The 20,650-nt window shown below is 47.7% G+C and overlaps 1 protein-coding gene across 11 annotated transcripts in view; it reads right to left on the bottom strand.

Annotated features, from left to right (window-relative positions):
* Positions 1-190: 190 nt before the first annotated feature.
* fhod1 (formin homology 2 domain containing 1) overlaps positions 191-20,650 on the bottom strand; it is a 61,544-nt gene continuing 41,084 nt past the window's right edge. For 4 of the 11 annotated variants that reach the window (XM_040131851.1, XM_040132147.1, XM_040131973.1 and 1 more), the window contains 17 exons: positions 20,433-20,525; positions 19,496-19,522; positions 18,205-18,255; positions 16,053-16,219; positions 15,846-15,896; positions 15,031-15,162; positions 14,270-14,442; positions 12,901-13,479; positions 11,744-11,899; positions 11,321-11,503; positions 10,201-10,320; positions 9,332-9,493; positions 9,036-9,226; positions 7,121-7,313; positions 5,691-5,868; positions 3,722-3,898; positions 191-1,990 (listed from right to left, as the gene is read on the bottom strand). In XM_040131851.1, coding sequence (XP_039987785.1) covers positions 1,908-1,990; positions 3,722-3,898; positions 5,691-5,868; positions 7,121-7,313; positions 9,036-9,226; positions 9,332-9,493; positions 10,201-10,320; positions 11,321-11,503; positions 11,744-11,899; positions 12,901-13,479; positions 14,270-14,442; positions 15,031-15,162; positions 15,846-15,896; positions 16,053-16,219; positions 18,205-18,255; positions 19,496-19,522; positions 20,433-20,525 — 2,716 coding nt within the window. In that variant the 3' untranslated portion in view covers positions 191-1,907. The remainder of the gene's footprint in view (positions 1,991-3,721; positions 3,899-5,690; positions 5,869-7,120; positions 7,314-9,035; positions 9,227-9,331; positions 9,494-10,200; positions 10,321-11,320; positions 11,504-11,743; positions 11,900-12,900; positions 13,480-14,269; positions 14,443-15,030; positions 15,163-15,845; positions 15,897-16,052; positions 16,220-18,204; positions 18,256-19,495; positions 19,523-20,432; positions 20,526-20,650) is intronic. The other 7 variants (XM_040132062.1, XM_040132474.1, XM_040132568.1 and 4 more) reach the window with 4 other exon arrangements.

Here is a 20,650-nt window from a genome sequence, read left to right as displayed (position 1 = left end):
AAATGAGCAGATGATCGATGACGGTGGTCGCTGAAAGTTCCTGTTTTGATATTAATGAGGAAAATTCCGTGTTACAGTATGTTGTGTAATAATCAAGAGGCAGGTTTCTCACAATCAATCACATTCACCAGACACTAAGTCAGAAACATGAGACATCAGTATTTAAAGAAAAACTACATCACTTCATAAATAAATTAAAATCCTCATTCTTTATTTTAAACCTTTATTAATTATACCTGGAACACATTCAATCCTCCATTTAATATTTCTATAAAAGTCCATCTCTCTCTTTAAGTTAAATCAGAGTCCTCATCCACAGCGAAGAAGCTTTTTACCTGCGGGTCGCACAGACTGACCTGAGGTCAGCAGGAGAGAGAGACGCCTGGATGAAACAAGAAAACCTCAAACGAACAAACTCGGAGGAAGCAGCAGCAGAGCAGCTCATCATCGGCGTAACACACACACACACACACACACACACGGTGGCAGGTGACGTGTCCGACGGTTTTTCACCACGTTAGTGATTCTTGTGTGATTTTGTTCTTTAGCTTCAGATTGTGACACTGTGACATGGAACATTCAGGCGTGTGTGCAGGTCCGTCGCTGGTTCATTAGAACATAAAAAACCCAGCTCACCTCAAAGGACCCGTCAAAGTCTAAACATCCACTTTTCTGTCCATTTCGGCCTGAAAATTGAACCTGAAAGTTCAGCCTTGACCCTGGAAACGTTCCAGGACGCCTGGTGAGAGACGACTGAGAGCTCCAGAAACAAGCCGCTAAATGGACCTGGCGGACAGACTGTTCTGCAGAAGTCTCGGTGTAACCGTCGATGAACAGAAAATGGAAAGATCTTTGGTTTTCACCCGCCGGCCGGAAATATTCTCGGAGACATTTAACAGTGATTTTAAACAGCTGCGCGTTTAAATGCTAAATCAATTTCAGCCCGTAAATGGAGTTTTAATTCAGAGTTAACCACCAATAAATGCGGATGTTATTCTACTGGAAAAGTGCAGCATCCGGACTTTGGGGACATCTCGGTGAAAGATGTCCCCAAAGATGTCTGGGATTAATCTTCATCTCAGGCTCCATATTTGTTTTCAAAAAGGACTTTATTTTCCCGGACGGGAACTTTGTTTGCGTTTCAAAGCGCTCCATGTTAGTTTAACTCCAGCGACCTAAACCACTTCACATGAATAAAACAGCGGCAGCAGTGAAGCGGGAGCTGCATCTGTTTGCGTTTCCTACATTTGCAGTGTTCCTTCTGGTCACGCGAGCGTCAAATTGCTGAACGTGCTTCTTTCAGAAAACGTGAATTTGAACGTCTAACTTTATACGTCGTGTGGCGAAGTGCTGTGGTGCAGTATGTGTTGTCCCCGTGTAAGTTCTCGCGTGTGCTGACGTTCGAGTGAATGGGGTCTGCTCATGTTCTGCTCAGGCGTCTCCACTTCGCTCATCTGTGTGTGTCTGAAACATCTGCCGTTGCTCTACATGTTAATATGAACGGATACACACTTTCCGTCGGAGACGGGGAAATTCTCCCTTTTAGCAGGAGAAAGCTCCCGATTTGCCATTTGATCGCTCAGTTCTGCTTCCAGGGCTTTTCGTGTCAAATTCATACTCGTTCCTGAAGGTTGTGGAGCCACGGAGAAGCAGGAAAATGTGCCACAAGTCAGTTCCTCACGGGAACCTTTTGTCCAAACGGCCGAGAGGATAAAGTTTGTTCAGTTCGAATGGGAGAGCGGGTCGAAGATTTTCCTCCCACAGGAAACCAGACACAGGAGGACTGAGGCAGAGAATCTGCTCCTCCCGTCGCCCGGTGGAGTCTCTCAGCTGGTCTGGGTTCAGTCTCTTGAATCAACGGTGTCCACTGATCCATCAGTCGATCGATCAGGGTGAGGAGTCCCTGCTCAGACTTTGTCTCCTGTCTTGTTGTTGAGTCCCAGAGCCTGAACCATGTCCACACTGAGACCGCTCTTCAGAGTCCTCCTCACTAAAACACACACACACACACACACGTGTTAGCAGACATGACAGGAAGCCCCTCCCCTCCTGTATCTCACATTTTTACATTTGAGACTTTTGGTCACATTTGAGTCCCAGAAACGAGACGCGAGCTTCTGAGACTCATCTGTGAAGCAGAACTTCAGAGAAGGCGTTTTAGCACCAGAACTCACCGCTACTTCATGACCAGTGCTGCAGGGCTCAGGTGTTTGGTGTATGATATAACATTTTACTAACTTAGAACTGCACCTTTTCATTTTATTTTATTTCCGTCCTGTTGCCGCTCTGCAAGTGTCAGGCTGGACTCGTGTCGTTTGGCTGCGTTTCCTTGCTTTGTGCTGCTGCATCGTCCCGATGTTTTGCTGTTTACCATTGCTCTGCAACGCTGGTGCACTGAGAATCCTGACTTTGTTGCAGTTGCCGCCCTTATGGCGTCCGGTTCTTGTAACCGTCACCTGCACTGGATCCGGCAGCATCTGAAGGACTGCAGCTGATTAACGCTGACACATTTACAGAACTCTTCGTTCGTGTGCTCAGAAAGAAGGAAGGAAATGAGGGGACTGGGTCCTGATCGGCTCCCCTCGCCGGAGACTAACTGAAGTCTGACCGATGGCGTGCACCTGCGGGGCGCAGGTGTGCCGATGGGGCTGCAGTGCCTCCACCTCCGAGATGTTTTTTCCTCTCTCGTGTTATACACACAGCCCGGTCTTTTTATAGCTCTGTGTGAGGACCAAACGGTTTAAACCCACCCTGCGTTTGTTCCTTCCCTTTATTTCTTCGGTGTGGCAGCAAAACGACGCGCAAACGACGGCAAAGACGCATCCGCTGACGTGGGAAATGTTTCCACTCCAGCAACATACTTGTGTTTATTCCACAGCTGGATGATTCTGCTTTGTTAATGGCCAGAACCACGAGGAGATAAGAGAACATACGGAACCGTCACAGAGACTGAGGCTTAGACTCTTTTCAGCACAGGTGAATATTAACTCCGGGTGTCTCAGATTGTTCTAAGACCTTTTGCCTTCCCCAAGGAGGTTTTCTGTTTTCACCACATAAACAAGTGAGCGATTTGCACTGAGCTTGGTGGAGAGACGGATCATGGGCCGGAGAAGAACCCGCTACAATCTGGGGCAGATCCTGATCATTCACTATGAATTTGAACTTTTTGTCTCTGACGCCCGGTGTAGGTTGTTTGACATTGGCCTCGGTGGAGGTCTGCCCTCTACTGAGCACATTTTCTAGTTTTGACTGATGTGGATCAGAGTGTCCTCAAACACTAGCGGGACGCTGGACTCGATGGGTGGAGGTGACGATTATCTGCCCTGAACAGATTTACTGAGGAAGTGAAAACAGCGATATGACGCCGCAGAGATAACAACCTGTTTTGGACACAGAGCTGCTGTTGTGTCTCAACACGCTCAGAGTCTGAACCAGACTGAACCCACTGAGGCCCCGAGTCCTCGACCTTCTGAAGAACAAAACCAGAAACACCACAAAACATCCAGAGATCCCCCAGAACCTGGACGGGTTGGGTCAGGATTGTCCTGTACAGGTCTACGCACCTGTCCACCTCAAACACTCTTAAAGGAGCGTTCCACCATTTCTCCGTCTTTTCCAGACTCAGGTGATTCAGAGACAGTTTGACTAAATTAATCAGCGACCTGATTTGTCCTTAAAAGTAAAAAAACGGAACCATCATCACATCAGGGCGTGTACTCACATGACTTCCTGTTGAGTCGGGACCGTTTTCGGGTCTTGGGACTGGAAGGTCTGTCTGAGGGATTCTGGGTAACGGATTTGACCAGTCGGTCCATGATCTCGTCTGTGGCGTCATCCTGGGAGCTGGTCCCGTCTTCTTTGGCTACAGACATCTGAGCTGGACTCAGTGCGCCCATACCTGAAAACCAAAACCAGAACGTAAACCAGAGCCGGGACTAGAATGTTAACCAGATCTAGACTAAATCCAGCCCCTGTCCTCACTGCACGAGTTTTCTTTATTTTAAAGCTCCCTCAGTGACTGATGTGACCCTGAAACTGGACTGAGGACACAGCGGAAGCTGAAGGTTTTAGGGTCTTCAGAGTTTGCTGGTCCATGTCCACGTGTCAGCTGTGTCTCCACGGGTCCACGTTCGACAGCTGTGGGTTGAAACTGGACTTATCGACTTCTGGCTTTGTTTTCTGAAGTGTTCTTGACATCGGTCTCACAGATCTTGATTCACTTCCAGTCTAAGAAGCGAAACAATCCACATCAACAGTTTCATCTCTGCTGCTCTTTTTATGCTGTCAACTCATTAACTCTGACTAGAGATGACAACAGGGAGGGTTTTCATCTCATGGTCGACGTGCGGAGAGAAAACCGACGAAGGAATTAACAGAAACAACGCAGTTTTCTTTCTGTCTCTGTCTCACGGAGCCGAGTGTGAAACCATTTCTGTCCAGTAAATGTCTGTACGTTCCTCAGCCTGATGGAGACAGTCTGTCTTCTGCTGACAGGACAGACACGACGAAACAGAGGACAGAGTCAATGTGGAGTGAAGCGCGGAGACTTCAGACGAGCTTCGGTTAGAGCGCCATCTGTCTGCCAGTGGTGGAAAGTGACCGAGCACAGTTACTAATGATAACGAAGCCTAGTTACGAGGGACAGCGTTTGTACTTTCTTCTATTCTCTGCTGTTTTACACTTTTACTCCTCCACATTTATTTCACAGCTCTGGCGACTTTTCAGATCCAGCTTTTACAAACAGCGACTCTGATGAGCTCATAAATGATCAAAGATGAACCCGATGGTGTCCAACCTGTCTGGCGTCTAGTTCTGTCTCCTTCTCATGACATTTCCATACAGACTTCTCTCAGTTTTAGAAACTTTCAGTCCAGAAACTGAATCTAGATCAGTGAATCAGATACTCTAACTACAGGAAGCACTTTTACTGTGACACTGGAGCTACAGGAAGTACTTTTACTGTGATACTGGAACTACAGGAAGTACTTTTACTGTGACACTGGAGCTACAGGAAGTACTTTTACTGCGATACTGGAGCTACAGGAAGTACTTTTACTGCGATACTGGAGCTACAGGAAGTACTTTTACTGCGACACTGGAGCTACATGAAGTACTTTTACTGCAGGAAGTACTTTTACTGCGACACTGGAGCTACAGGAAGTACTTTTACTGCGATACTGGAGCTACAGGAAGTACTTTTACTGCTATACTGGAGCTACAGGAAGTACTTTTACTATGTTACTGGTACTACAGGATACTGTGATACTCTACGTATATTTTGCTAATGATACTTCTGTACTTCAAATGCAGGACTTTTACTTCAGTAAGACATCCGAATACTTCCTCCATCACGGATGTCTGACCTCAACGGTTGCAGACAGTTGCCTGGCGCGCGTCTGCCGAACGCGCAACGCTTCGGTTTCACCAGCGGCGCCGCCGGCAGCGGCCACGGGACAGCTCGTGTTTTACGTGCACAACCGTGACTCACACTGGACCAGCTGTCTAATAAAGGCTCCAGAGACGAAAGAAGTTTCAGACTTGTTCGTGTCACACGTGGTCAGCGAGGGTTCAATCTCTAACACGGAAGATATTTCAGTTTTCATGCTTCTAAAAGGAAAATGAAGTCTTGGGTCCAGCGAGCTGATGAGGACTGTGAGGTGTTTGAGGTGGAAACAGATTCTGGGTCTTACTGCGGACGGCCCTGGAGCGTCTCAGGCCTCTCTGGTCAGCACTCAGACCGCTGTTGCTGCTGATCAGCAGGTTCTTCATGTTCTCGTGCTCCTCCTCCTGACCCGGCTCCGCCGCCGCCGCCTGGGAGACTGGGGAGGGACTGTCCTGACGAGGCACCGCCCCCGAAAACTTCTCCGTCTGAGAGTAGGAGGAGGAAGAGGAGGAAGAGGAGGAGAGGAGGAGAGGTCAGAACATTCAAACTAATCTTTAGATGCCACCAGTCAGATGAGGTCTTCAAAGGTAATAAAAAGGAACTCAACTGTGGGTATCTGGGAGAGAGGGGTGACCACAAGGTGTAAATTTATCCTCAAGAAAAATTAAAACGGAAAGATTCGATTGCTCAGAAAACTAAATATCTGAAAAATAAAATCTACACTATAGCTATGATAAATAACGTGTAGTACATCGATCCAAGCTAATTGGAAGAACCAGGCCCAATCGTGGGATCGGGACCGGGGCTGACCCAGACTGACATTGTCCCGATCCACATCCGGTCCTTGATTTGTGTGCTTGTCAAAAACTGTCCGCAGCATCGTCAACGAGTGACCTGTGAGGGGATCCAGGCGTTCCCACCTGATATGAGGGTGTATTTATGTAACACGACGCTTCTCCCTGATTCACACCTGGAAAATGCTGCTGCTGCTGGTTGAAAACCGTATTTCAGCTTCAGCATTTTGTTGGTGCTGGAAATGAAGAGCTGCTGCCTGAATCTCTGACACAACAGATCCTTATCGACTCTCGTCTGAACACAGATATTGTACCAAACGCTGCAGGACACAACATAAGAAGGAAAAGCAAGAAGGGCAGCAGCTTTTATTTAGCGCAGAACTTCTCCGCTGTCATTTCTATATGGTTTTATCGTGTGTGGCTGTATTATACAGTAAAATAAAATATGAATATTCAATCAAAAGATATCAGCACAGGGAGTGTCTGAAGTACCGTTCAGTACAACCGTGAGGGACTTACCTATTTTAATCCCACGCTACTTCATACCTCATTCATCTCCCATGCAGACATACGATCAGCCTATTATCACCTGACGCGTCAGGTGATAATATTCCTTCGACACATACGTTAACTGTGACGCTCGGAACGGTGCCATCCTACGGACTCATTGTGCTTAATTATTAACGTGGGAGCTTTTACCTTTAATGGAGAGTTTATTGATATTATACAGTGGTACTGCTGCTTTTATTTGGGTGAAAGATGTTACTACAGGACCCCGACCGGGACCGGGACGTTTGTTTCCACCGCGCTGATGTCCAGCCGTTCAGTCGGTCAGGATCGACTACGCCGATCTACCTAGAAGCTCTGAGGGTCGGTCGTCCCGCCCGTGACCTCTGACCTCTGACCTCCCTCCGAGAGGCAGCGTCCTCACCGAGAGGTTTACCTCAGTGATCATCTTGCCTCTGGTCTTGGTCCTCTCTCGGTGAGCGGCTCGTTTTCGTTTGAGGGTGAGGACGCGCTCCCTGGTGGTGCGATACTCCAGAGCGAACTCACTGATGATCCGGCAGAAACTGGTGACCTTAATGTCTCTGACCGAGGAAGGCGGCTGACCCAGGAACAGCAGGAAGGAGTGGAACCTGGAGGAGGAGGAGTCCTGTCAGAATCTCGTTATCACATTATATTCTAGTCAGAAAAAACATAAACAGTTAAACAGTTGCGCCTCAACCCTGAGAGCATCGTCGGCCATTTTGAGAACAAAAAAATTGTTATCATGCAAAGAACCATTTAACAGGAGCAATAATAGTAATAATAATAATGTACACTACAGGTCAAAAGTTTTAGAACGCCGCCAATTTTTGCAGTTTTTATTGAAATTTCAGCTCAAGTCCAGTGAAAAACCTTAAATGGTACAAAGGTCAGTGGAAAACTGCCTGAGGAAAAAAAACAAAAACAAAACCCAAGATAATGACCCAGAACATTAGAAGGATCAGACGGTGGCCTCACATGATGGAAGACCAGCACAGTCTCCAGACCTGAACCCCATGGAGCTGGTTTGGGATTCTGGACAGAAGGTGAAAGCAAAGCAACCTGCAGGTGCAACAGTGTTGGGATGAGCTGTCTGAACAATGTTTGGTTTCCAGTGTAGAAAGAAACGTCAGGAGTGAGTTCAGCTGCTGGACGAGTCAAAAATTTAGATTCAATTTAGTTCAACAACAAGATTCAATGATTCCTTGTCTTTAAAATCTCAAACTGCTTATTTGTTCTGTGCTTTAATTTCAGAAACACTGAGACACTGAATTATGTAAATTTCAGTAACAGCTGGAAAAACTGAGGCGTCCTAAGACTTTTGACCCGTAGTGTATTTACGTTTGCTATTGTCCACATACAAACCCAGTGATAACCTCAAATCTTCATTAAGGAGATTTGCAGCTACGAATACCTGCAGTAATACACACATTACATGACACATTGGAAAGCTGTTGGTGGATCCACGTGTAGCTCTGCTCTGCACTTTGAGTAGAGCTTTCCCATTTTTCTCCCAGCTGTGCTTCTTGCGGGCTCACGATGTGTGTCGGTCTTCGCATCGAGAAGCTTTCGTTAATGATTATTGGTCATTAGTCCCGAGTGGTGGGCTGCTGTTCCCTAGCTACGTCTGTACCGGTGTTAACAGTTTTTTAACCCAATATCTGTCGCTTCCTGGAACAGTTTCACAGAGAAAGAACCACGAGAATCAGAGCTCACGGGGACTCTCAGCGTACTCGTTTCCTGGTTTACTGTAAATACTGGAGCTTTTTTAAAAACGGGATCCACATCAAACGACCCACAAGCTCTCTTACAGTGGGATCCCTTCAGTTCCCTCCTTCCCTTTATCTAATCAGATCACCTTTTTTTTCTTCTTACAAGACCTGAGAATAAATGAACTTTGTAAAACATCCCAACACACACACGTTATTAAAAGTATTAAAGTGGCTCTAACTTCAGCAAATCAGAGTCTTCAGCCGTCAGACACTTGCTCACATCGTCTCACAAATAAATTCATCGAGTGCACGATAGATTTTTGTCTGCTCAAGTTTAACAATGAATTGTGGGATAATACGATGATTTCTCCCCTAAATGTTATTGATGTGTTTTTTGCACAAAAATAAATAATATTTTCTTTTCTTGCAGGTTCTGTCCACAACTGTGCAGCAACTGTCACAGGTTAGAGATTAAAGACTGAGGCTGAGCTCCATCCTCTGCTTTAACCAGATACAGTGTGTGTGTGTGTGTGTGTGTGTGTGTGTGTGTGTGTGTGTGTGTGTGTGTGTGTGTGTGTGTGTGTGTGTGTGCGTGTGCGTGTGTGCGAGCCCGCGCCCGACCTGTTGATGACCCTCCTGTGGACGACCTTCAGGATGATGATCCTCTGGGTGCAGTCCTTCAGGAAGTCCGTCATCTTGTTCTTCAGCACCGCTTTGGTTTCATGTTTGGCCACGACCTTGAGGTTGTCCCATGATGCTTTGCAGCGTCTCTCCAGCTGGACCAGGTTCTCTGAGAGCAGCTCAAAGTCCACCTGGAGGGGAAACAAAAAAAAAAAAAAGATCACCTGGTCACCACCTGCCGCTGCTACCTGAATGAATTCAGCGTCACCACAGAGCAGAACGGCGTAGAGTCTTACTTTGGCGGAGCGGGTGATGGCGGGAATCTCAGAGTAGACGTCAGAGGATTCTGGGTAATTTTCCACCACCAGGCTGCAGGTGTGATGCAGCAGAGACTGCCGGTGAACTGTGTCCTTCACCTCCACCACCTTCTCCAGGTAACCCAGCTCAAAGCCTTTAGCCTGGACACACACACACACACACGCGCAGTCTGATTAAAGCTGCAGATAAACACTGTTGTCTTTCCAAACAAGGATTAGAGATTGAGCCCACGCTGCTGTTTCCACACAGGGATCTGAACTTCACCCACTGAACCAGTTCCGCTGGTCCTTGGTCTGTGTTCCACTTTCACACCGTGTCATCATGAAAAACTAAATCCTGTCATGTGAAGATCACTAAAGATTCAATCTGTGATCGTCTCCACAATATTTCCCTTATTTTACCGCAGTGCCGTGTGTGAGTCAGATGCTCTGAGAGCGTAAACCCGCGTGGCTTCAGCGCTTCGCTCAGGTGTTTGGCAGTCGGTCGACATCACTTCCTGCATTTCAAAACCAAGCGTGGCGGCTGACTAACGCTGCGGGCCGTGCCTGGACTGAAGTGAGCCCAGCAGCAGTTACGTTTGTGACTGCAGCTTAGTTTGAATTTAGTTTTATCCGTCATCAGTGTAGGTGGAAACATTTTTACTCCTCTAACCTGTAAAAACTGTCCCTTCAGTTACAGTGTGTTCTGAGCGTCTACACTTCTTGTCCTGTTAGGTGTGTGTGTGTGTGTGTGTGTGTGTGTGTGTGTGAGAGGAGGCGATGGGCGTCACCTCACTGCGTCTGTGTTCAGACATTCATCACTGTTGAAAACAGGTGAATCAGACATGTAGATGAGCGTCTGTTCTCACGTTGGAGCTGTTGAGGAAGTTTCCGATAGCGAGCAGCGTCGCCAGGATTCTCCTGAAGGTCTGGTTGGAGGCCAGCTGCTCCATGCCCAGCTTCAGGTCAAACAGCGGCTCTGCGATCTCCTGCAGGGGGCGACACAGAGACAGTCTCAACATCCTGTTCTTACACTTCACGACCAGCGTCTCTTCTGTAACTGGTTTCAGGACTCGGGCTGACAGGAAACGCCGCGGCCTGCGATCCAGTGCCGCTCTTTGTAATTTGATCTGACCGATATCAGTCTCACGCTAGATGCAACAAGGCCTGCAACTGAAGATTACGTTCATTATTGATCGGTTTGCAGATTATTCTCTCGATTAATCGTTTTGTCTGTAAAATGTCAGATGATAGGAAAAAAGACCAGTGAAAATTTCCCACAGTCCCAGGCGACACCTTCGAGTGTCTTGTTATGTGAAACCCAGAGACGTTCAGTTTGCTCTGAGCTGATTCAATCCAAACTTCACACTAACTTCAGTCTGGCGTCCGACGGCCGGCGGCTTCCCTCCTCCTGTGACCGACAGACTCGTCTGCCTCTACGCTTCCCTCCCTCGGAACACGCTGCTCCGTTTTATTACTACGGTCCGTCGGCGGCCGTCATCTCCCGGTAAATCTAAGCTGCGTCTGTGTGCGCGCTCTTTGTTGCAGGTTCCGGTTATCTAAACTTGTGTGTCACCAGAGAGTCGGTGGATTAAGGTGAAACTGAGGGTCTTTTACAGCCCCCTTCATTGGCAGACAGTGTTTGAGCTAAGTCCCAGTTTCATTTACCATCACACTGGATGCCAGACAAACATCACTGTCGTCCACCGTGTTTCATCTGCTCTTCTTTGTGTTTCGCGGCTCGCACATGCACGAGTCCTCGTCCTGTGTCAGCAGAGTAAAAAAATAGCAACGCGGTCGATACAGCATTGCTCCATTGCACCTGGACCAAGAACAGCCACTGTGGTTCACAGCGCCGCACTGAGCCGGTTCACTTCAACCACAAGAACCAGATCCTCTGTCAGAGTCAGCGCCCAGCGGGGTCCTGAAGCTCCTCCACGGATCTGCAGTCAGTATTGAGTGGTCGTAACACGTGTCAATGTACGTTACCTTCTCCAGAGCCTCGTAGTTGAGTTTAAAGGCCCAGAGCTGCAGGCGGGGGGTCAGGGCGCAGATGGAGGCCAGGCTGAACAGGAACTGCTCTGCTGTGCCCAGAGGGACGTCAGGATTGGCCAGCTGAGCCTCCTGGATCTTCTGCTTCTCCTCCTCTGTGGGAGTCATGGTCAGGATCTTCTGCTCAGGACAGAGGGGGGGGTCAGGTTCTGGTTCAGGGCTTAGTCTAACTACATCTGTGGTATGTGGTCTAGTTAAATACACACGGGTTTTATCTTAATGTAGTTTAAGTAACAAGGTAATAAACAGTAACAGTTTACGCTGACACAGGTACTGATCAGCAGCACCACCGACCGAACGGCGGACCAGTATAACCACAGACAGTGACAGCGCTCCCTGCAGACGGGAAGGGGTCCTTACCTCTATCCCCTCCTTGCTGATGGCGAACTCGTCGAAGTTGAGGATGGCGGTCTTGATGACGTGGACAGCCGGCAGGACAGTCATACCGATGTTGATGGCGTTGCTCCTCTTGGGGTCCAGAACCAGAATCTCAGACTTCTTCGTCTCAGGTCCTTTCTGCACATTCGCCCACAGACACATCATGTTAATGTCCCTGTCGGGTTCCCGTAGCTCGGGGTGTGGCGTCATAAAATGGTTAGCAAAGTGCTGCTCTACTTATTTCACGGTTTTCTATGAAAAGTGCAGCGTTTACAGCGAGTTGTAACCTTTCAGTAAATGATCCTCCGTGTTAATGTGAGGATGTGGTTCCTCCGTCTTGTTCTTTTGACCACTAATCTAAGTTTTGGGATGTTTCCTTTGGGCTTGATCACGCGGCTCATGTGTGGAGATTTTCGAGGCCGTTTTTATGTTGGAGATGCAGGCGCTTCAGACGAGAGCAGTTTCATTAGTGTCTCCGTCCTCGGCGCGCGATGGGACTGATGGGGCCGGATCGATTGTCACGCAGAGGCAAACGGACGCAGCGACCAGGCTGAAGACAGGTCGTCTTCCTGCAGGTATCTGCGCTCTGGGATTTGGCTGGAAATTTCGACGCACCTTCCCCCCTTCTACACCTGGTGGCAGTGTTTACATTATATCTCTCTCAAATGGATTAATACTATAATGTCTGTCAATGTGTTGCTGTGTTTTGTTATTACGATACAAGAGAACAAAGTGTTTCCAGGCCGCGGCTGAATGAATGAAAGTGTTTTATTGTACTGTGGAAGACGTGTCTTGTATTCAGTGCTGCTTCATCCTCGTGACCGAGGTTCAGCTGTGTGCTGGTCACGCTGACCTGTGACGTGACGCAGAACGAACAGAGGACAGCAGTTCTTGTCGCTGCCCGACACCGACGCCGTGTCAGTCAGTCCGTCGATATCTGGCCCGATTCCCGTGACTTCCCCTGCTCAACCTCATACGTTTTAATGACCCCTGAGCTCTCCTCTAGCGCCACCCTCAGGACAAACTTTGCACGTTCAGCTCTGCTGCTGTTCAGACTCAAAGACCGGATAAATCAACAGGATGTTGTTTGTTCTGTTCAACACTTTCTTAGTGTGGGAATGAAAAACAGGACCGGTTACCTTGGCGACGGGGAGGTCCTTGGCTTTAGACTCAAACAGGTGTTCGAGTCGGGCCGTGTCCACCACCACCTTGTCCAGAGACGCCCACACCGTCCCGCGGCCGAAGCGACACTTCTGAGGTCTGTCTGCCTGCTTCAGCTCTTTCCAGAACAACTTCACCGTCTTCTTCTTCTTCTGAGAGAACGCCTCGGCCGAGGACGAGGGCGGAGGAGGGGGAGCACCTGGTGGAGGGGGAGGAGGCGGGGGAGGAGACAGACCCCCTGGTGGAGGAGGTGGGGGAGGAGGAGGAGGAGGAGGAGAACCCAAGCCTGGGAGAGGAGGAGGAGGGGGAGGGATGCCAGAGAAGCAGGAGGAGGAGGAGGAGGAGTCGAAGGTGTCCATGTCCAAGACGTCGATGTCCTCCTCGTCCAGCAGGTCGGAGAAGTCCAGGTCTTTGATGCGCAGGGCGGCGGCGCTCGGCTGCAGCTGGTCCCAGGCATCGCCGGGGCCCCCGGGGCCTAGCGGGGTAATCTGGGTCGCCTCCAGGCGGCGGGTGTGGCTCTCCACGTCGATGCTGCTCTGCTGCCGGAGGTGACGGCTCTGATGGTGCAAGTTGAGACACACTTCCTGAACAGCTTTACATACAGGGCTTTTTTATCGGTTCCTCCATAAAACCACGTCTAGCCCACACATTCATCTAAACCAGAACCACAGTGCCGTGTATTCACCCTCCAGCAACAACACAACAAACAGGTCCAGAAACAGAAAACCAAGATAAAACACCATCAGACCTTGACTGGCTGCAAATAAAAAAATCACAAATCACTGGCAAAAACATTTACTACACAACGCTGGAGAAATCCGGGTGAATACTCATGAAATAATCCATCTTGTCCTTTTTTCCAGACTTTATAGACAAAGTTATCAAACTTAATAAAACCTCCAGGCCAGTTTTTAATCATCTGTTCACTAGAATATTTCAGGGACATTTGATGGAAAACTAACTCAAACCGTCATAGTTTGTACAGTAAATCAGAAAATGGGGACTTTCCACCGCTTTCTCGCAGTGTTCGATGTCCAGAGGACGAACAGCAGCTCTCAGCTGAGACACTGAAGATCTCTGGCCTCAGATAAACCAGATGTAACATCGGATCAGATCAGATCAGATTTTTCCCCCAACTTCAACAAAAGCTCACTTTTGATAGATGAAACTCGACGACACAAAAGATTCCTACTGGTATACGGCAGCTCGTTATTCCACATAAACGCTTTTATCTTCTGCCACATAAACTGTTTTTATGTAGTAATGAAGCAATCACTTCTAACGACACACCGAAAATAGAAAAGAGCTGTGTATGCAGAGAGCGAATGACTCCATCCATATCCTGACCTGCTGTTCTTCAGCCAGTCGGGCCAGCGCTGCCTGGGCGGAGCCTTCCAGCCCCTCCAGCTCCGCCCTGCGGGAGGCGCTGCTCTCGCCGGGGCTGGAGGGTTCCACTGAGCGTGCTCTGAAGCTGGACAGACGCTCCAACACCCGACCCTGACCGCCCAGATCGCCACCACCTGAGAAGGAGAACACACAGAGGTCTCACTCCGCCTCGACTTCCAGAACCATCGAAACGCACCACAGACAGGCAGTAAATTAGCCTCCTTAGCAAAGAGACCTAACTTATAAAGCACTTCAGAAGCGGGAGACACAAGGGACGGAGAAGACAATGTATGAAACCAAGAAGAATTTAAATAAAAGAAACAGCAGATTTTAACGTGTTTTTTTAAAAATGTGACCGATTTTTGTTCCGAGACTTTGTGAGCGGCTGTTCGGTGCCGAGAAGCAGCAACAACAAAAGCGCCATCACTTTCAGAGTTTCACCTGAGTCTCCTCCCAGAGGTCAGAGGTCAACAACTGCTTTCAATACAGAGGGTCAGGGGAGATCAGCTGTAACTGGAGGCATGTTCTTGGTAGCAGCTTTGCTGCAGAGCGGCCGGAGTCCAGACGGAAGCTTTACGGATGCAGGTAAACCGAGCTGTGACGTCATAAAAACATGGAGGACTTCTTCTAAACCTTTACGCTGAAGGACTCAGCTTTTTCAAACTTCTTTTGTTGACGCTCTGTCCGCTGCGGTGCAGAAATGCGCGTGCGTGCTGACTCACCTTCCTCCTCGGCGGTGTCGGGAGCAGCGGCCGTCGGGCTCAGAGGCGCTGCGGCAGCCGTCTTGGAGTAGAGCATGTCCAGCAGGAACTTCTTGTCGTTGGACAGTGTGCCGCACTGACGCTGCACGGACGCTGCCGCACACAGAAACATGTTACACATCCTTTGGGTTGAAGCAGCAGCTGAGTCAGTTCATTGCGTCTAACATGTCAACACGTCAAGTCTACAACTGAAACACAAAAAGACCCTCGCTGCATCGGGGCTGCACAGTTCAGTGTCTGACTTTCTTCCTAAAAGTTTTGAAAATTGAAACTGAGGAGGCTTCAGATGACTGAGTATAGAGGGGCACAAGTTTGTATCGTGAAAAATGCAGATGAAGTGGCTGCAATCTACACTTGATATTCTCCTAGGAGACGCCAGGATTGGACATTATTTCAGATAGTTTTCATCTTTCTTTGCTGGATTACATTTAGTATGGGAAGCGCAGTGACCAGTTTTATATCATGACATTAGTGTGTCCCTCCCACTCCCTGAGACCAAACCTATGTCCTCGGTTTCAGAGATGGGACACCGCTTTTCTGCGGTCTGTGGATCCAGGTTTGACTCAGCTTCAGCCGCGTATTTTAAAAGACCGAGTCTGTTCATAACGTCACATGATTGTGTCCTGTGGCTTACTGTTAATGGACGGGTCGGCCTCCGTTAGACTTTACAGACCGGACGGACTGTAGATACTCACGAGTCCGGCCACACACTAAGTGAACGCTGCAGTCGGGAAAACAAAGACACGGAGGAGGCTTGTGGGTGAAGAGTCTCTTACCTGGGTCATTCTGGGAGTCCGGGTGTCTGTTTGTCTCTGAACTGCTGGACGCTGTGACGGAAACGGATCAGTTATATTAAACAGAGATATATCAATCATCTGTGTATCTCACCCAGATTCTACCACAGATGAGCAAATGTTTGTTTCACTCACAGATTATACGAACAATGTCATTGTCGTGTTTTTAGTTTTAACGGAAAGATTTACCCTGACGTGACGACTCTGTGGCCGGGACACCCCCGCTCTCCTCTGCTGTCGGCTGTGGGCTCGGGGCTATGATGTCATCAGACGAGGACAGCCTGGACTGGCTGAGTTGTTTACTTCGCCTCTTCTTCTCCCACTGTGTGGCTGCCAGGTTGCGTAGGAAGTTGCCTCTGGGGGTGGGGGGCAGGTGAGATGGGGGGGGTAGGTGAGGTGAGACAGAGCTAACATGGCCAACACGCAGCAAAATGTGTTCAGATGTCTCTTTCATGTGCTGTTCCTTCAGAAAGAGGAAAGTTTTTAACTTTTAGCTTTAATGTAATTGATAGAAAGGGACGTCCTCACACTCTGAAGCAGGACATTTCTGTTTTTTTAACCAGTCTGGTGATTTTCTGTCTTTTTCTTCTTGTCATTAAACCTCACGTTCAGACTCAAACCAACACTGACTGTCTCCCACTAACAGGAACTGTGTATCTACAGCCTGATGAGTCTGGTTCCTCTGAGCCTCAGAGCTCCACTGTCTCCAGAGACTATTACAACACATCGGTGAGACACACTGTTGCTCTGGGTGACATGTTGCTTCATCACCACGAACACACACACTGTAGTTTAGTTAGACTCAGTCCCACACACACACATCGTCCTGCTGCCACAGATACTCTCTACAGCACCAACTGTGGATTCATCCGCCGCTGAAAATAGTCCCCGACACACTCACTGTTTCCTCCTGATTGTTTGATAGAAATCCACAGTGAGCAGCTGTTTTAGGAAAATGACTGAGACTTGTTTGAGGAGTTTTTAAAGCTTTACGTCTTCAGTAGGAACCAATGGGCTCGGAGCTGAGAGCCACAGACAGAGGAGGGACGGTGTTGAGAGACGGACCGACGCACTGTTGGTTTGAGTCTGGACATGAGATTTGTCAACAAGAAGAAAAATATAGATTATCACCAGACAGATACGTGAACACTGTCGACAGCATGTGAAAGCAGAGTAAAACCCAAGCACTGAAATCATCTTTAATCAGCAGAAAGAACCAACGAGCTGCAGATTTGAACAGATTTCAGATTCATTTTCATTTTTCACCGCAAAACCAAACCAGCTGCAGATTAAACACCAGCTGTTAAACTGTTAAAAGAAACACAAAACACACAGGTCAGGATCCCGTCAGCCCCGCCACCAGCAACACACACACACACACACACACACACACACACACACCTATTTATATATATTTACACTATATACAAGTCAAAATATTATTTTCTAATTCCAGATGTATATTCTATTTTGGCTTTCACATGTCGGATTTATTGTAAATAAAAGAAAATCTAATGATCACATCAAAATAATTGTCAGTAATCAATGTTTACTCTTGGTTCATAAGCAGAGTGACTATTCTGTAAATTTGCCATAAATTTGGCCCATTACTAATTTCGCTTCTAACGTCTGCATTCGTGGTTACTGATAAAAGGATTTTCCGTTACGATTTTAGGCGTTAAACTGGGGCGGCATCGTATGTTTTTATGCTTTGCCTCTTTAAGTTGTTAATGGTGAAAGCGGCTGTGCCAACGCTGAGATATTTGCAGATTTTAACATCTACAATCTTAATCTGCAACGTAACCAGTGACTGGCGCAGTGAGAAGATCAGTGTTTCCCCCTGAAGTGTCGGAGCAGGAGGGAAATGCAGCACAGAACTGAAGAACCTCAGAATTGTACGTCAGGTGCTCTGAGGAACCACAGAGCTTCTGGTCTCTGCTCTGTCATCTGGGCTGCATGTCTTTGTTCAGCTGCTGCAGCAGCTTTCTATTGTTCTGATCCGTACCGCAGGAGGACAATAGACCCCGACCAGGTCCAGATCAGGTTCCAGGACCAGGAGACAGAGAGGAGAAAACAACGGGACAGAAGAGGTTTTCTGTGCGGGGAAATATCAACATACTGAAGTTCGCTGAAAATCCACAAAGAGGACAGAGAAGGACCCTGACCGGGACATTGAGAGTCTGTTGCTCCTGTACTCTGTAAACCTGCAACATCTTACTAGATTTAACACAAACACACAACCCAGGCTGCATCAACACACACGCACATACACAGACAGTGAGGCACCGACTGGAGGCTCCCTCCAGCTCCCAGCATGCAATGGGGGTTCAGCAGTACTTACTCAAACCTCTTCAGAACCGGCTTGTCCTGATTAACATTACAGTCCTCTGAGCTGCAGAGACACAACAAAGTGCTGAGCAGGACCAGGACAAACACACACACACACACAAAAAGAAAGCCGAGGACCTCAAGTGCTCCAGTTCTCAGGGTCACAGTTTCTAGTCCGGCTCTGTTTGGTTGCCGTCTGCCACATTTTCTTTTTAATACAACAGAGGGGGGCGCCACAGTCAAGGATTTTCAAATTATACAAATGGTGGAGCCTCATTTTGACCAAGAGCTGCCACAGAAAAACATGTTTAGAAAGGAAAGTTGAAGGAAAATTTCGGTCGGTGGAAGAACGTTCCGGCTGCAGCGGTAGAACGCAGAGAACCACCAGGGGGTTTGTTATCAGAGGTTTTCTCTGCTGGGCAGCAGCTCTACTCAGAGGCTGAACATCAAGAAGCAAACCAGAAACCTTCTGGACTCATCTCTCCTCAGGTACTGTCAGCGGCCCACCTGCACCTGAACTGCTGAGGTCACACCGTGACGGCCCCTCCTCTCAGGTAAATACTGATTAATTAGAAATCCTTCCCAAACCACAGTCACCAGTCCACCACACACACAGATTCTGAACGGTACACTCCATCAGCAGGTTTCCATCATCCTCAGCTGGATGCTGCTCAACAGACGCTTCAAACACGAAACCTGATGACAGGTACACAGCTGCATAAAACCCCTCAGAAAACAGTTATTAAAGAGCCACGAAGACTTCCTGAGGAAAAGTGGCGCAACAAGAGTCGCGGCTTTGGGAAATCTCTAAATTTATCAGGTTTTATACTTTAGTTCCTGTCAGTCCTTTTTCTTTTCAGCAACGAACCTTTAAAAGACACAGACTTCATGTCAACTGTAAACATTTAAACCATGAGCCACAGGACTGGAAGCTGATGGACGGAGACTAACACTAGACTACAACTAAATCAGAGTTATCAATCCTCTGATGCTATGAAAGGTTCGTTTACATCGTGTTTTAAATGGGAGGTGTCCTGCCGTGCCTCAAACAAAGAATGATCAACGTCAGAAGAAATAATCGCAGAAACCACCTCCATTAACAAATTTCCAGGTCGAAAGCCCGTAAACCAGTTTAAATTGTCCATTCATGACTTTACTCTTTCCGTGTTAATGCGAATATACACGAACTCTCACTAATCTGAAGAAATCAGATCAATAACATTTATTTTATGCAGCTGAGTACCAGACTGATGACTACAGACACAAAGGGGGAGAAGGAGGCATTGGGGGGTATGTGTACTCACCAGAAGGGCCAGTCAGCCTCCCCAGAGCTGGGGGAGGAAGGAGGAAGGCGAGGAAGAGAAATGACGAGGGAGGAGGAATTTTGGAGGAGAGAGAAGAAAGAGAGAGAGGAAGATTAGAGCAACAGACAAAACATTATAATGTTATATTGGAGAGAGAAAGAGAGCGGGGCGAGAGTCATGATGTTATAACGGAGAGAGAGAGAGAGAGAGAGAGAGAGACAGCAGTGTGATCAGACAGCACTTCCTCCTCCGTCTTCACTGTTTGTCAGAATGAAAACCGACGACACGACAGTGATTTTACAAATACCAGCTGAAAAAGATCTGGACTAATACAGAGAAGATCCAGAGGTGACAGAAGTGGTCCAGGATTGATTCAAAAATTATATTAAAAGGAACAAAACAAAAAAAAAGTCCAGGCCCAGATCCAGAACAGAACCCAGAAATGATCCAGAAATTTTGCAAAACGGATCCGGATTAAATAACAAAAAAAAATCCAGAAAAGATCACGAAATGAGGAAGAGAGGATAAAGAAATGATCAAGAAACAAAAAAAACCAACAAAAACATTCACAGATCACCCAGAGATAATGAAGAAATGTTCCTGAAATGTTAAAATCCAGAAGAGATATTACCTGGAAGTGATTTAGAAATCATTCAGAAAAGATCCAGAAATTAGCAAGAAATTCTAAAGATTTTACAGAAATGATAAAACTATAATCAAGAAATAATCCAGAAAGGATCAATCACAGCTGAATTAACTGGACAGTGAAAAACCTCCAAGGAACCAGACAAAAACCCGACAACCTCCGTCCTGTTAATCTACTGCACAGACAGCTGTCCATCTTCTAAAGCTACAAGCATTACCCTTCACCTGTAGCATTGTGGTTGCCACAGTTACCACACATCCCAGTACAGTCCAGGTCAGCTGCTTTACTTACTTGAAACTGGTTTTAGTCTCCGTCTTGTTGCTGGGCTGCTCCGGGTTCAACTGGGACACCTTCTCCTGGAGAGAAGCATCTGAGGAGGACGAGCTGCAGCGCACACACACACACACACACACACACACACACACACACACACACACACACACACACAAGGAGAGAATGAGTGAAGCACCAACAATGGAGAGAGAGAGTGAAGACTCTGGTTTCCAAAC

Source organism: Xiphias gladius, chromosome 1 (genome assembly GCF_016859285.1).
Source record: "Xiphias gladius isolate SHS-SW01 ecotype Sanya breed wild chromosome 1, ASM1685928v1, whole genome shotgun sequence".
Lineage (NCBI taxonomy): Eukaryota > Metazoa > Chordata > Actinopteri > Istiophoriformes > Xiphiidae > Xiphias > Xiphias gladius.
The sequence above is the reverse complement of the archived record's forward strand: the minus strand, read 5'-3'. Positions and strand labels throughout refer to the sequence as shown.